Source organism: Salvia hispanica, chromosome 4 (genome assembly GCF_029641045.1).
Source record: "Salvia hispanica isolate PSC_SH4W2 chromosome 4, Shi_PSC_v1, whole genome shotgun sequence".
NCBI classification, from domain to species: domain Eukaryota; kingdom Viridiplantae; phylum Streptophyta; class Magnoliopsida; order Lamiales; family Lamiaceae; genus Salvia; species Salvia hispanica.
The window spans coordinates 24,130,797-24,147,785 of NC_142695.1; the positions used below are offsets into that span (position 1 = coordinate 24,130,797).

At 37.0% G+C, this 16,989-nt stretch overlaps 1 protein-coding gene and 2 long non-coding RNA genes across 3 annotated transcripts; 2 read left to right on the forward strand and 1 right to left on the reverse strand.

The window, feature by feature from the left end:
• The first annotated feature begins 2,447 nt into the window (after positions 1-2,447).
• Positions 2,448-3,439, forward strand: LOC125191847 (uncharacterized). Its single transcript, XR_016137639.1, has 2 exons — positions 2,448-2,593; positions 3,283-3,439. It is a non-coding gene; the product is annotated as an uncharacterized LOC125191847 (long non-coding RNA).
• An 8,290-nt stretch (positions 3,440-11,729) lies between these two features.
• LOC125192614 (uncharacterized) lies at positions 11,730-13,038 on the forward strand. The gene is made up of 3 exons (XR_007171436.2): positions 11,730-11,950; positions 12,043-12,192; positions 12,882-13,038. It is a non-coding gene; the product is annotated as an uncharacterized LOC125192614 (long non-coding RNA).
• Positions 13,039-16,266: 3,228 nt separating this feature from the next.
• On the reverse strand, positions 16,267-16,827 carry LOC125194879 (uncharacterized). Its single transcript, XM_048093098.1, has one exon. It carries the CDS (start codon positions 16,825-16,827, stop codon positions 16,267-16,269), a length of 561 nt encoding a protein of 186 aa, XP_047949055.1.
• Positions 16,828-16,989: the final 162 nt, after the last annotated feature.

Below are 16,989 nucleotides of genomic sequence, written 5' to 3' on the forward strand. Positions count from 1 at the left end.
CCAAACCGGAACCGATCGGTTCCGGTTCCGGTTCTAGGATTTATGAATATTTAAAACCGGTTAACCGGTCAACCGGTCCTATTAAAACCGAAACCGGCCGAATAAGCAGGCCTATGTACTATCACTTAAATAATTTATGATTATTAAGTCAATTTCCATGTTTACTATACATCTTCACGCATAAATCTAAAAATAAATTAGATATGATGTATAATAAAATAAATTAAATTAAAATTAAAATTTTAATTCACATCCAATTATTTTATTTTAAATCATTATTAATTATAAATTAAATGACTATATAGATATATACTTACCTTCTTAAAATTAGATCAATTAACTGATTTCCTAGTATACTATACATTTCCATGTAAAAATCTTGAAACGAAATTATATATGATGTATAATATTAAAAAATAAATTAATTGATAATAGTTATTCTTGTTCAAATATTTTATTATTAAATAATTTTTATAAATATAAATTATAAAAACGACTACATGTATATATATTTAATTTTTCAATGTTATCAACCAACTAACTATTGATCATTACGTTGATTTTCTTGTATACTCTACAACTTTACACAAAATTCCTAAAAAGAAATTAGCTATGACATACAATAGTTATTTGAGTCCAATTTTGTCACGACCGCACCTTGCTAAGGATAGCATTGCTCGGTAAATCATGACCAGGGGAGGGAATTAAGAAGAGGGGATAGAAAGGGGACGAAAGAATTTACAATAAGACATGCAAGTACTTCTTCATAAGATAAAAGAGGTTCACAAGACAACGAAAGATCATGAGGATTTAAAAGAGTATTTAACATAGGTCACTCGTTACTAATCATTGTTCCTATGACCCATTAGTACAAAATACTACAACATAAGCACAGCGGAAGGAGTTGTAACCATATGGTCATGTGTATGAAGACACATGCCACGAAAATCCTACAAAAGAGATGAGACGACCACCAACTCCACTCAGCCACCAGTTCATCACTTGCTCAACCTGCACATTTAGAAATACATGCAGGGCTGAGTACGGGGTACTCAGTGAACACATTGCCGAAAGATACACATATAAGAAAAAGTTATTATCATGCCATCACAGTAACACGCGGGGGTTTTTCTTAAAGGCCCGAGCTTACTAAGTTCATTTTCATAAAGTTCGCTTGATCAAGCAAAGTTCATTCCATCAATCCGCCATATCTGATAGTTCATTGTGTGTCGGGAAGGTGGCCACCTTCCACGATCACATTGACCGGCCAACCCTTACGATGACTCACGGTCCATTCCTTTGTGTACACTAACTCGAATAGGATCTTGGTCCTATTGGAGCCGAATTCGTTTCATTCATTCATTCATTTGGCATCGCCAAGCGGATAGGCATCATAAAACAAATAATTTATGGCACGATAACATTTGAAAAAAAAGTAAGTGCGATTTTATCAAACAAAAATCATTTCATATATTTGATAATTTTATCCACACTTAATGTGTTGGATATAAAGCCCACCTCAAAGCTTCCAAGTAAAACTCTACAAAAGCTCGACCTTGGGTAATCAAACTCCGCGAACACGCCCTTCTTGAAAGAGTATAATGATTTAAATTAGTTTTTATGAACATACATAAGGTGCATGACATGAAATGATCCTACATGGAGTATGCGTCCTACGTTCGGGGTTCGATCAATATAACTTCATTCCACTTAAAAAGTGGATCTCTATTTCATAAGAGACCTTAAAATTTATTACTTGGGAGATGGTTCATTTAGCTTCTACATTCTTAACTTCAAGAAATTAATTAAGTAAGGAGGGTAAGATATTAATTAATCATAAGATTAATTATTTAAAAGCTTCAAACATTTCAAGAAATATTAATCCAAAATTAAGAGATAAGGTTCATTTTATTACTTATGCTTCAAAGCCCAAAATTCTCATTTCCTCTAAATTCTCGGCCCATAATAGAATAAATAAGAGACCATCTTGCTAAATTAATTACTTGGCCCAAAGGGGAGGCCCAAAAACTTGAATCAAATAAACCCTAAAACTCAAGATCAGATTTTGAACAAAAGGGGCGCCTCTTTCCTCCCCCCCTTCCCTTACGTTCTCACTCTCTCTCCCTACTGTCCAGCCGCCCACGGCGTCGCCGGCGAGCGACGCCGGCCGCCGCCTCGTCCCTCCATCTCTCTGCCTCAACACCTCTCGACTCTCTTTCTCTCTCTCGGTCTCTCTCTCCCCCTCGGCCACGAACCACCACCTCCGCCGGGCCGCTGCTGCCGTCGCTGGTGGGCCGCTGCCGCCGTCGCCGCTGGGTACACGGCGGTCTCATCGCCGTCGACCGAGAGAGGTAGGAATTCCCCCATTTCTCCTTCTTTCTCTTCTTCTTTATTTTCTTAAATTGAAGGCTTAGGACTAACAATTAAGTCTTGAAATGTGAAGATTTGGATAGATCGTGAAAAGGTGGTCAAAAGAGATTAATTTCGTCACGAATCGCCGGACAGCCGCCGGAATGCTGCCGGAAAGTCGCCGGACTACTGTCGCCGCTGCCGGGTAGAATCTCCGGAATCCGGCAGCTTCTTCACTCACGAGGTAAGCTTTCCAAGATCGCTATTATTGTACGATGTGGTTGTCTAAGAACTTGGACATTTCCTTAAATGATTTCATGTCTTGGCTTTCATTAGTTGATGCAAAAATCTATTCTAAAAAGATCATATGCATGATTGCTATGGAGAACCATTAAGGGGAAAAGCATACAAAAATAATATGGTGTTAATATGTAAATTTCCTAATGTTCATGCTTGGATGATTATGAAAATGGCTATGTAGCAAGAATAGTTATTAGTAGAATTACCTTGAGAAAAGGAAGAGAAGAATGATAGTGAGTAGGAAAATGGACTCCTCTTCTTCAAACACTTATATGCATCCTCATTTTGATAGAATTTTGTTTAGAGAATTTTTATGGTTGAACAAAAGGATCAAGAGGGGAGATGGAGTGGTATTTATAGAGAAAATGGGTGCATGGGAATGCTTGGTCATAAACTTGATTCAAGGAGGAAATGTATTGTCCAAAGGGTAGGGACTTTTTGCCAAATGAGGCAAGTTGTCTTGTCAAACATCTCTTTTTCCTAAAATGGCAAGAATATTATGTCTCGTCACTTAAAAAGACGTGAGCCGTCAATTGGAAAACGTGAGCCGCCGTTTGATTTGCGTGTTTGATGTGATTTGATTTCGTCGATCGTCTCGTCTTGATTTAACACGCTTCTTATCCATTCGTGTAGGTATCGGGATTCAAGACGTGACTATTGAGCAAGATCCGAAGGGCATGGAGAGTATTTTATTTTTAATTAATCTTTACTTAAACGTTGAACTCGTGTACGGACTTTTATTTGAAACTCGGTCTTCACAAACGGACTTTTATTAGAGCAAACATTTATATTGAATATTACAATTTTTGTTCACTACTCAAAATATACTTCACAACGATTAATCATAACAAGAAGTAATAAAAAAAAAATTTAGTCGCGAAACTTATATATATATATATATATATATATATATATATATATATAGGGGTGCACTAGGGTGCCACCATAGATAGGATAACATCATACCATCAATATAGTCCGTTAGATCTCATCTATGGACGCCTAGGATTAAGTTTCGTGAAAAAACACGGGTTTGCAGTCTACTGTATTAGATATTGCATTCGTGGTAAACTGCAATATTGTTGTAGTAAGACTGCAATATTCAATGAACAACACTGCAATCTGGTAACGTAAAATTAAAAATTTCCTATTTTACCCCTCCGTATTTTTACACGTGGCAGCATGACAAGCACACGATATATATATATATATATATATATATATATATATATATATATATATAGATTGTTGTTCTAAGCCTTAGGGTAAAAAGTCGGGGTGTTACATTCCTTCCCCTTTACAAAAAATTTCGTCCCGAAATTTGTAAGGGTCTATTCAAACAGTTCCGGGTATTTTTCTTTGATCTCGTCTTCCAGCTCCCATGTAGCTTCTTCGTATCCATGATGCTTCCACAAGACCTTCACCGAAGTGATAGATTTTGTCCTTAGTTGTTGCACCTTCCGGTCTAAGATTGCTTCTGGCTTCTCCTCGTAACTCAAGTCCGGGTTTAACATCATCTCTTCATGGTGGATCACATGTTTCGGGTCGTACACATATTTCCGCAGCTGCGAAACATGGAAGACGTTGTGCACGCTTCCGAAACTTGGTGGCAGCGCCAAACGATATGCGACGGGTCCAATTTCCTCCAGGATTTCGTAGGGGCCAATGAAACGAGGCCTAAGCTTCCCCTTCACCCCAAAACGTATTATCCATTTAGAAGGGGACACCTTCAAGAAGATTTTGTCTCCTACCTTGAACTGCAGGTCAGTCCGATGAGTATCTGCATATGACTTCTGTCTATCTTGTGCTTCCTTGATTCTACCTTTGATCTGGCGCACAATTTCGACCATCTCATCGACCACTTCAGGGCCCAACATCTTTCTTTCACCGACCTCATCCCAGTATAGGGGCGATCTGCACTTCCTCCCATATAGCGCCTCGTAAGGTGCCATATTAATGGTTGCCTGATAGCTGTTGTTGTAGGCAAATTCTATCAGGGGTAGGATTGTCTCCCAACTTCCTCCTCTATCAAGTATGACGGCTCGGAGCATATCTTCCAGCGTTTGAATTGTCCTTTCCGATTGCCCATCAGACTGTGGGTGGAACGCGGTACTGAAATTTAATTTCGTACCAAGTTCTGCTTGCAGGCTCTTCCAGAAATTTGAAGTGAATTTTGCATCTCGATCTGAAGTGATTGAGGCTGGGATACCATGTAAGCGTACGATTTCTCGCACATAAAGTTGAGACAGCTTTTCAGATCCATAAGTGATTGGAATTGGCAGGAAGTGGGCACTTTTAGTGAGGCGATCCACGATCACCCAGATGGCAGTGTTTCCTCGCTTGGTCTTTGGCAAGCCCGTCACAAAATCCATGGTTATGTGTTTCCATTTCCATTCAGGAATTTCTAAGGGTTGCAATTTTCTGTACGGTCGCTGATGTAGAGCCTTGACTTGTTGACAAGCCAAACATTTTTCCACGAATGATACTATACTTCTTTTCATGCCATTCCACCAAAATTTCCGCTTTAAGTCTTGATACATCTTGGTACTTCCAGGGTGTGCGGTGTAAGGTGTGTCATGAGCTTCGCTCAAGATCTCATCTCTCAGTTTCTCATCCTGGGGCACACACAGCCTCCCTCCGAAAGTGAGGGCGTTGTCCGCCTCCTCGTGATAGGTCTCATGTCCGTCAGTCCTCACCTTTGCTCGTATCTTTTCCAGACCTTCGTCCTGTCTCTGTGCAGCGATGATACGCTCCCTCAAATCTGGCTCCACCACTAGAGTAGCTATCCTTGCTTCTACCGTTTCTGGGGCACTTATCATTTCCATGTTGAGCTTGCCAAATTCTCGTAGTAGTTTCTCCTCGTGGGTGAACATGGCTGTCAAGCGCTGAGTCTTTCGGCTTAGAGCATCGGCCACCACATTGGCCTTGCCGGGATGGTAGTTGATGCCGCAATCATAATCTTTCACTAGCTCCAACCATCTCCTCTGTCTCATGTTCAAGTCCTTTTGTTCGAAGAAATACTTGAGGCATTTATGGTCCGTGAAAATCTCACACCGAACTCCGTAGAGATGGTGCCTCCAAATCTTTAGTGCGTGCACTACTACGGCTAACTCCAAATCATGGGTAGGATAATTAAGCTCGTGCGGTCTCAGCTGTCGTGATGCATAAGCTATCACCCTGCCATTTTGCATGAGGACGCAGCCCAAACCACTTTTTGATGCGTCAGTGTACACCACATAGTCTACCGTTGGATCTGGGACGGCCAGAACTGGCGCGGTGGTCAATTTCTTCTTTAGTAACTCAAAACTTTCTGCACATTCTGGGGTCCACGAAACTTTGGTGCCCTTCTTGAGTTGTTGCGTCATCGGTCTTGCAATCTTTGAGAAGCCCTCGATGAATCTCCTATAATAACCTGCCAATCCCAGGAAGCTTCGTATCTCGTTGGGTGTTCCAGGAGGTTTCCAATTTTGCACGGCCTCCACCTTTGCTGGATCTACTTGAATTCCTTCGGCAGTCACCACATGACCGAGGAAATTCACCTCGTTGAGCCAAAATTCACACTTGCTGAATTTGGCATATAGCTTCTCGGCCCTTAGCGTTTCCAGAGTGATCCGCATGTGTTCCTCGTGTTCCTTCTTGTCCTTTGAGTAGATGAGCACGTCGTCTATAAATACCAACACGAACTTGTCAAGATAGGGGTGGAAGACTCGATTCATGAGATCCATGAAAACCGCAGGTGCATTTGTCAAGCCGAAGGGCATCACTACAAACTCGTAGTGGCCATACCGCGTTCGAAAAGCCGTCTTTGGAATGTCATCTTGTCGAATCTTCAGTTGGTGGTAGCCTGACTTTAAATCCATCTTTGAGAAGACACTAGCTCCTCGGAGCTGGTCGAACAAGTCATCAATTCTTGGCAACGGATATTTGTTCCTTAAGGTCAATTGTTCGACTCTCAATAGTCAAGTCACATTATTAGTAACCCATGTTTCTTCTTCACCAAAAGTACTGGTGTTCCACATGGTGAGACGCTCGGTCTAGTGAAACCTAGATTCGTAAGTTCTTGAAGTTGCAGCTTTAGGTTCCTCCAATTCCTTAGAAGCCATCCGATACGGAGCTTTCGACACTGGTGCAGGTCCGGGATCAAGATCGATGGCGAACTCCAAAGACTAATCTAGGGCTAAGCCAAGTAGATTGGCGGGAAACACATCTGGAAACATACACTCCACTCATTTATCTTACGGTTTTTTTTTTTTTTTTTTTTTTGTGTTTAGGTAAACAGGGTAGCCCAAGTGAACTTATCCGCACGACTGTCGCGGTTATTAGGGATATTTGCTTATCCCTGGTGATTCCATGGGAGCGTGCTGGTTCTTTTCCTGGGATTTGGAAAGAAATTGGTCGTGGTTGCATAGTATAGCAGCGTAGTCCTCGGTTAGTCAAATCATGCACAGGATCATGTCGGTGCTCCACATTCACATGACACTCATGTTGTTGGTCATGATCTAAAGCTCTCCCATAAGACTTCTACACTCGGGCAAACACGTTTAATTTCTACAATTCCTCTTATTGGCAACGACATTCAAATTTTATGTTTAGCTTGCTTCATTTGGATGTTTAAAGTCTCTATGCAGGGTGCTGATACGAAAAAGTGGAATGCACCCGTACAAATAAGAGAATAATGGATACATCGAGGAGTATGGTCATTCTTGCTTCCATTGGCCCCATTTTGGCTTCTTTTGTTCTCATACCATGTGCGTGAGCCTTTAAGGGTAGTATCGGTCATCGGGGTTGTTGTTGCTGCGACAGTTAAGGTAGTTGCGGGGGAGGCTGCTAAGGTTGCATCTCCATTACTTGTGGTTGTGAGCATTGTGCCGGTTGTTTCGACCTTGTCGATTTCTTCCATTTGAACTTTATTTTGACATGATTTACATCCACATATCGATAAATTAACTACTTATGCATGTAGGGATCTACGAGATGTAAGGATCTATGAGGACTTTTACATTTTTTTTAAAGCGTACTATAACGTGCTTTCGCTCTTCTAGAGGGTCATCGAAAGTGGTACTTAATTATAAATCTTCATCTATCTATTGCAGGTCAAGGGCTCCTTGCCTCTCCTCTTCTTCAAACTCCGATTCAAAATTTTCATAAAGGAATCTTAGATTAAGGATAGAACAAGATCCGTTTTGCATCATATCTAAGGGATTCCTCGGTTCGGGCCGACGAAACAACTCGATCATTATCAAATGGACTAAATCAATTTTCTGTCCGTGAAGATCCCACCAGAGTGCCTTTTACTTCTAATAGGCCATGAATTGGAATATATATAAAACTTGATGTCCTACTTATGTCGATCCTTCTGGTCGGTGCATCACATTTGTGCATGTCTGCCTAAGGGAACTTCCTTCTTTTATGAATCTTAAAAGATTTAAAGCATTGTTTTTCGTGCATTCCTCATGTAGGAAACTCAGGGATTTACCAGTCTTAACTTGGATAAAGTGAATTGATACTGAAAGGGGATTGGAATTTTGAAATAATTTCAAGGTTATCTAGAAGAATAAAATGACTGTCACTAGTCTGATCAAGCGATCATGGGTTTTCGTAACAACCTCTTACATGTAGCTTGCAACTACTGATTTTCAATAACAGAGCAAAAACTAGGTTCAATTGGGCTCATCACATCTATTCAGCAAAGACAAATACTTTCACAAGGTCTAAGCTATATCCGTAAAGCTTAGTAGAAAATTCTTCTGGAAGATTGGTAGATGAAATAAGTTATGAAGGACTTCTCAAAGTTGACTGTCAATTCAGTTGACCAAACAGGTTTGAAAGAGTTGAGAGAACATTGGAGGATGTATCTATCAGAGTAAGCCCCGACATAACCAATTAATGGAAGAATTTGAAAAAAAAAAGACAATTGTTGTGAAGTTGTATCGACTATTGATTCTTCACATCATAATATGGAATAATGAAAATAAATTTGATGGCTTTCCAAGTCTTTCATAGGTAATCAAATCAACTCTCTTAGGGAGAAAGTAAAATTCAAAATTTAAACTTGGAGTTGCAGAAAAATTTGAACATGAGACGATACGTGTAAGAGTCTTGTGGAAAAAGTATGTCTTAAATTTGTAAGAAAAGTATTTAGGAATCATATATTGAGAAATAGTACGATCAATGAGATATTCAAGGGTAATAAGCTATTTTTGAAAGTTAATTGCCTGAGAAGCATAATTGTTTCAGAGATGATATTTGTTGGTAAAACTCATGAAAGTCACTACTCTTACAAGGAACGAGTCAAAGAATATTGACATCAATCAATGGTGTTTGAAAAGATGAGGGCAAGACTCAAACTTATGCTTACTAAAAGATGAACCACCACTTGGTGCATATAGAAATGAACAAAATGGTACAATACTCTCGAAATACGAGTCAATCAAATTCTTTGTCAGAAAGAGGAAAAAATTGGGGCTCCAAGTAAGTACTGGTGGTTAAAATCATCATCATGATCCATAAGACGATACTCCTCATTCGTCTACTCATGAGTGGGATGAATCTGGGTAAATCTTAGACTCCAAATTGAGATCTGGTAACTTTGGTTGATGATCACATATTCGTAGTAGTTTTGGTAGGCCACAACAGTCATTTCCGTGAAAAAAAATTGGAAGCCGGAATGTAGAAAAGATCTTTGGGATAGCGCGATGCTATTATCACAAATTCCAAGGAGTTTCGTATAGCTTATTCTCGTCGGTCTATCTTTACTGAGTATATAGACTCACCTCATTCTGATGACGTTCCTGCTGGAGATTTTATTATTATTATTTGTTTAAAACGACTTCCTACATCACTCTTAGACTCGTGGGCGCGATAGACCTGCCTCAAACTCGTTCTTGTCCGTCATCGTTCGACATTTGGTTTCTCATGACATTGTACATATAATTTGGATTCTAAGAGGACTTAGATCTAGAACAACTTTAGCTTAGTGTTGGCACCTCGTCGAGGCTGGTTTTATGATGATATTTCTAGTGAACTTATGTCACGGTCTAGCATTGGGAAAGAAGTTTAACAGATAATGGGTATCAGTTGGTTTCACTCACTCTCGAGAATTAAGACATTAGTCGACTCAAATGTCCTCAAGGTTTAGAACAATTGAGAGATAAGATCAGTCCATGCTTTTAAGTAATAACAACATTCTTCTTTAATCTCGTTCGTTTCTTCTGTGTACTAAAAGACTCCTTGTTACGTCATTCACTTTGTTTTCGTTGCTTAGGAAAGCAATGATAAAATCATACATATCATTCTAAATTCGAACTAAGTTCCCAAGGGACAGTTCTTTTAAAGCATTCTATGTTTTTTGATGATAAAATCCTAAAGGCCAACTTAACGAGTTATTCCTTCCCTGCAACCTCTTAAACTTTTCACATAAAAACTCACACTTTAAACTTTTTTTTAAAAAAAAAAAAGACGAAAGTTACCTTTTTCGTTGAGTGTGATGAATTGGTGCTGAGCTTTGGTCGAATCGATACATAGTTTAGTGAAACAAGTCCAGACCATTTAAGAAGGAAAACTCATGGGTTCAGAGCGGAAAGGAAACCTAGGCTTTGATACCACTCTGTCACGACCGCACCTTGCTAAGGATAGCATTGCTCGGTAAATCATGACCAGGGGAGGGAATTAAGAAGAGGGGATAGAAAGGGGACGAAAGAATTTACAATAAGACATGCAAGTACTTCTTCATAAGATAAAAGAGGTTCACAAGACAACGAAAGATCATGAGGATTTAAAAGAGTGTTTAACATAGGTCACTCGTTACTAATCATTGTTCCTATGACCCATTAGTACAAAATACTACAACATAAGCACAGCAGAAGGAGTTGTAACCATATGGTCATGTGTATGAAGACACATGCCACGAAAATCCTACAAAAGAGATGAGACGACCACCAACTCCACTCAGCCACCAGTTCATCACTTGCTCAACCTGCACATTTAAATATACATGCAGGGCTGAGTACGGGGTATTCAGTGAACACATTGCCGAAAGATACACATATAAGAAAAAGTTATTATCATGCCATCACAGTAACACGCGGGGGTTTTTCTTAAAGGCCCGAGCTTACTAAGTTCATTTTCATAAAGTTCGCTTGATCAAGTTAAGTTCATTCCATCAATCCGCCATATCTGATAGTTCATTGTGTGTCGGGAAGGTGGCCACCTTCCACGATCACATTGACCGGCCAACCCTTACGATGACTCACGGTTCATTCCTTTGTGTACACTAACTCGAATAGGATCTTGGTCCTATTGGAGCCGAATTCGTTTCATTCATTCATTCATTTGGCATCGCCAAGCAGATAGGCATCATAAAACAAATAATTTATGGCACGATAACATTTGAAAAAAAAGTAAGTGCGATTTTATCAAACAAAAATCATTTCATATATTTGATAATTTTATCCACACTTAATGTGTTGGATATAAAGCCCACCTCAAAGCTTCCAAGTAAAACTCTACAAAAGCTCGACCTTGGGTAATCAAACTCCGCGAACACGCCCTTCTTGAAAGAGTATAATGATTTAAATTAGTTTTTATGAACATACATAAGGTGCATGACATGAAATGATCCTACATGGAGTATGCGTCCTACGTTCGGGGTTCGATCAATATAACTTCATTCCACTTAAAAAGTGGATCTCTATTTCATAAGAGACCTTAAAATTTATTACTTGGGAGATGGTTCATTTAGCTTCTACATTCTTAACTTCAAGAAATTAATTAAGTAAGGAGGGTAAGATATTAATTAATCATAAGATTAATTATTTAAAAGCTTCAAACATTTCAAGAAATATTAATCCAAAATTAAGAGATAAGGTTCATTTTATTACTTATGCTTCAAAGCCCAAAATTCTCATTTCCTCTAAATTCTCGGCCCATAATAGAATAAATAAGAGACCATCTTGCTAAATTAATTACTTGGCCCAAAGGGGAGGCCCAAAAACTTGAATCAAATAAACCCTAAAACTCAAGATCAGATTTTGAACAAAAGGGGCGCCTCTTTCCTCCCCCCCTTCCCTTACGTTCTCACTCTCTCTCCCTACTGTCCAGCCGCCCACGGCGTCGCCGGCGAGCGACGCCGGCCGCCGCCTCGTCCCTCCATCTCTCTGCCTCAACACCTCTCGACTCTCTTTCTCTCTCTCGGTCTCTCTCTCTCCCTCGGCCACGAACCACCACCTCCGCCGTCGCTGGTGGGGCGCTGCCGCCGTCGCCGCTGGGTACACGGCGGTCTCATCGCCGTCGACCGAGAGAGGTAGGAATTCCCCCATTTCTCCTTCTTTCTCTTCTTCTTTATTTTCTTAAATTGAAGGCTTAGGACTAACAATTAAGTCTTGAAATGTGAAGATTTGGATAGATCGTGAAAAGATGGTCAAAAGAGATTAATTTCGTCACGAATCGCCGGACAGCCGCCGGAATGCTGCCGGAAAGTCGCCGGACTACTGTCGCCGCTGCCGGGTAGAATCTCCGGAATCCGGCAGCTTCTTCACTCACGAGGTAAGCTTTCCAAGATCGCTATTATTGTACGATGTGGTTGTCTAAGAACTTGGACATTTCCTTAAATGAGTTCATGTCTTGGCTTTCATTAGTTGATGCAAAAATCTATTCTAAAAAGATCATATGCATGATTGCTATGGAGAACCATTAAGGGGAAAAGCATACAAAAATAATATGGTGTTAATATGTAAATTTCCTAATGTTCATGCTTGGATGATTATGAAAATGGCTATGTAGCAAGAATAGTTATTAGTAGAATTACCTTGAGAAAAGGAAGAGAAGAATGATAGTGAGTAGGAAAATGGACTCCTCTTCTTCAAACACTTATATGCATCCTCATTTTGATAGAATTTTGTTTAGAGAATTTTTATGGTTGAACAAAAGGATCAAGAGGGGAGATGGAGTGGTATTTATAGAGAAAATGGGTGCATGGGAATGCTTGGTCATAAACTTGATTCAAGGAGGAAATGTATTGTCCAAAGGGTAGGGACTTTTTGCCAAATGAGGTAAGTTGTCTTGTCAAACATCTCTTTTTCCTAAAATGGCAAGAATATTATGTCTCGTCACTTAAAAAGACGTGAGCCGTCAATTGGAAAACATGAGCCGCCGTTTGATTTGCGTGTTTGATGTGATTTGATTTTGTTGATCGTCTCGTCTTGATTTAACACGCTTCTTATCCATTCGTGTAGGTATCAGGATTCAAGGCGTGACTATTGAGCAAGATCCGAAGGGAATGGAGAGTATTTTATTTTTAATTAATCTTTACTTAAACGTTGAACTCGTGTATGGACTTTTATTTGAAACTCGGTCTTCACAAACGGACTTTTATTAGAGCAAACATTTATATTGAATATTACTATTTTTGTTCACTACTCAAAATATACTTCACAACGATTAATCATAACAAGAAGTAAAAAAAAAAAAAAATTAGTCGCGAAACTTATATATATATATATATATAGATAGATAGATAGATCGATCGATGTTCTAAGCCTTAGGGTAAAAAGTCGGGGTGTTACAAATTTATTTAATTACTATTAAATCATTTTTGAGAGAGTAAATTATAAAAATTACTACATGTACATAAAATTAAATTTTCTTAGTGATATCACCCAATTAATTAATGATTATTAAGTTGATTTTCTTATATTCTACATCTCCATGCAAAAATACAAAACATAATTAGATATATGATAGTAATAAAATTATTAAAATGATTATAGTACGCCTACAACTATTTTATTTAAATAATTCTCAAATTTTAAATTAGAAAAATGACTACATGTATAGTATTACTACTTATTTTTAAGTGTTATCACCTATCCAATTGATGATAATTATTAAGTTGATTTCCTTGTATTTCTATATCATCACGCAAAAATCTTAAACTAGATTATTATTAGTGTAGAATAATTTATTGATGATTGTAAATCGATTTTCTTCTATATGCTAGTATATTTTCTCACGTAAATAATGAAATAAAATATGATATGCTATTACATAACTAAAAAAGCTAATTAAAATGATAATAGTTAAAATTTTTAGAAATTTAATGATATTACTTCCATATTTAAATGATAATATTAGTTAGAAAGAAATTTTAGAAGTCAAAATTAATGGAACTTTTTTATTGCTATATTAAAAAATTTAGTTTATGAAATTTGCTATATTAATGGAACGTTTTAATTGCATGATAGTTTGTAATTTCATACTATATTTCTTGTAATTTAGTAGTGATTTGACTTACAAAGTTATAATATAAGTAAGAAAAGGGTAATTCAGTACATAACTAATAGTTAATGACAAAATAAATTTGAACAAAATTGGTTTTAAAATTTGAGGGTATTTTGTATACACAAATTTTATTAATTTATCTTTTCTCTTTTAATAAAGAACTCTATATTTACTAATTTAATTTACTCATATTTATTATAAAAATAATAAACAAGAATCATATGTCACTAACTTAGTCTACCAGCTCTTTTATATAATTTCCTAATTTGTGCCAAATCCAAGTGTTTATATAAATTCCTAACTTGTGCCAAATCCAAGTGGGGTTTATTCATGAAAGAAAGGAATATTTCTTTTTCAATATCAGGTTTATTAATTTTTTAGTATGTTAAATAGATATAATAAAATATAAGAAAGAATAAAACACAAATTGATTGTTTTCATTTCTATAAAAGTGAACAAATTTGGTCTTTGGAAAATGAGTTTGTACATTTTAGGTCCCTGAATTTTAAAAAAAATATCACCACGAGTCTCTGAAAAGTTATTAATCACATTTTATATCCTTCTCCGCTTATTTTCTCCATTTTACCCTTAAATTCCATATAATGCTCAATTTATTGTAGTGTAAAAACAGGATAACAATTTAATACTAGAATGTTACTTTAATAGACTAAAAGTTGATGTATTTATTGGTTATTAACCAAAAAAATCTACGTACAATACTATTATTATATTTATTTATATGTTCAATTACTAATAAAATAATAGTAATAAACTTATAGTAGTTATGTATATACATTAAATATATTAGCATAACTAACAGTTATAATAACATTATTATTATTATTATTATATTATTATTATTATTATTATTATTAATATATTGTTATTATTTTTCGTGAATGTGATGTGTGTATATATAGTATTAATATTTACAATTATAGGAATAATATTTATTTTTTAAAGTTATTAATCTATATATATACATAAATTACTTATACTCCATAAATTTGAAAATTAAAAAGAAATATGTAATGTTAAATTTGGATTCCTAAAATATTAATGAATTTAGATTAAGTATGCTATCAAGGGGTTTACGGGTAAATGAGAAAAAAAATAAGTAGAGAAGGACCTGGAATGTGATTAATGGTTTTCCACATTCGAGGTTAGGGACCTAAAATGTGTGATCCTCATAAAACTAATATATATAAAAGTAGAACTCATATTGCACTAACGTTTTCAACCCATTTTTCATTATATTTCTGAAAAACCCGCATCGGGTCAAAGTGTTACATCTAAAGGCGGACCAAGGGTATACTAAAAGATTGCCTAAGGAAAATTGTATCTACATGAAATTAGAATGTCATTACCTGCAAGTGATTGTGTAAACATTAGATAGATCGCTAGCACATATGAATCATAATAACTTTTCAATTTACTAAATCAAAATATCTGATAGATATAGCACATATGAATCATCACAATTTTATAATTTACAAATTCATCTCTATTTCTAATTTCGACATCGCCTCACTCTCTCAGACTAAATGAAAAAGAAACATTAATTAAATTGAAATCTACAACCACGATTTCACCTTATAAGAATAGAGGGCTTAAGCCACTAACAAATAAATATTTTTCTCATTTTCTTTCCTTTAATTTTATGGAAAATTTCTGAGATCTTCTTTGCTTTTAACTAAATTGACATAAATGAAGAGCAATTGTTTAATTAGAAGGGACTGAAATTAAAGAAAGAAATGAAGAAAAAAACGCAATAAAATGATTGGAGAAAAAAAGAAGAAAATGTTTAAAAATGAGGAGTATTTCGTAAAAGAAAATGCCAAAAATATATAATTGAACTATTGTACTAGTCTTAATCTAATAATAATAATTATAGTAATAAATATAATTGTTATATGATATATACCTACCTACCTATTTATTTAACTATAAAGTAACCTCAATGAAACTCATATCAACATTTTTTGGTCCGCTAATGTATCTTTTTCTTTGTTTAATTTGTTTCAACTTTCTATGTACTACTAATGTAGAGTACATGGATTAACCGATGATATATGTTTTATCTTAAATCAAATGTTTACATAATTTAAATTCAGATGCTTATCATTTAAGAAATTAAAAAAGTAGAAAATTAAAATTTTGACTAATTAATGAGATACAAGTTAGACTTGGATCTACGTAATGATGAAAGACAAAATAAAATATTTGTAGTTTATTCTATTAATTTCAAAACATCTTAACTTTAGTTACGACAAGTAAAGTACTAAACGCAAGAATATATAGAAATGTTAATTGAAGCACAAGAAATGATGAAGTAAGTCATCACAATTTCAGAGACAAATCCAAGCCTGATTCATCGTACTGGTTTCTCGGAACATTCCTCGTATTAGGGTAGCCGGGCTGGATGAGGTATTCTGCGAAGCCTTGGGGTGGGGCCTGATTAAATACGGGCCTGAAGGCACTCAATGGTCCAGGCCCAAAGTTCTGGGCGTGGGCCATGGGATTGGGGCGGACATGGAAAGGAGGGAGGCATGGGGCCACAGCCAACATTCCAGAGGGACGGTGGTTGTAAGCGAAGAGGGACCTTTGCAGGAGATCGTTGCGGTGGTGGTAGGAACTGAAGAAAGGGGTGGGCACAGTCATCTGGGATCCCGGGCCCTCATCATAGTAGTTGTTGTCCAGCATTTTCTTCTCCAATGCCCGCTCCACTTTGTGCGCATTTTGGTGGCCACCCAGTGCCTGCTTGTTGCTGAATTTCTTGTGGCAGTACCAGCATCCGTACTCCCGATCTATATCGTCCACCGCCGCCTGATCTGCAACGGCCATCTTGCTCTGCTCCTCTGAGGGGCTGCCTTGCTCCTGCTTGTTGCCATCGGATTCCATTGCGACTTGCTAGAGAGAAGGTTGTGGTTGTGGTTGTGGAACATACATAAAAATGGTGGGGTTTTATAGTTGGGAGAAATGAGAAAGAAGAGTTTGAATGAGACTGAGATTGCATGCACAATGCCGAAGTGGAAAATATTTAAGATAACCTAAGCCAGAGTT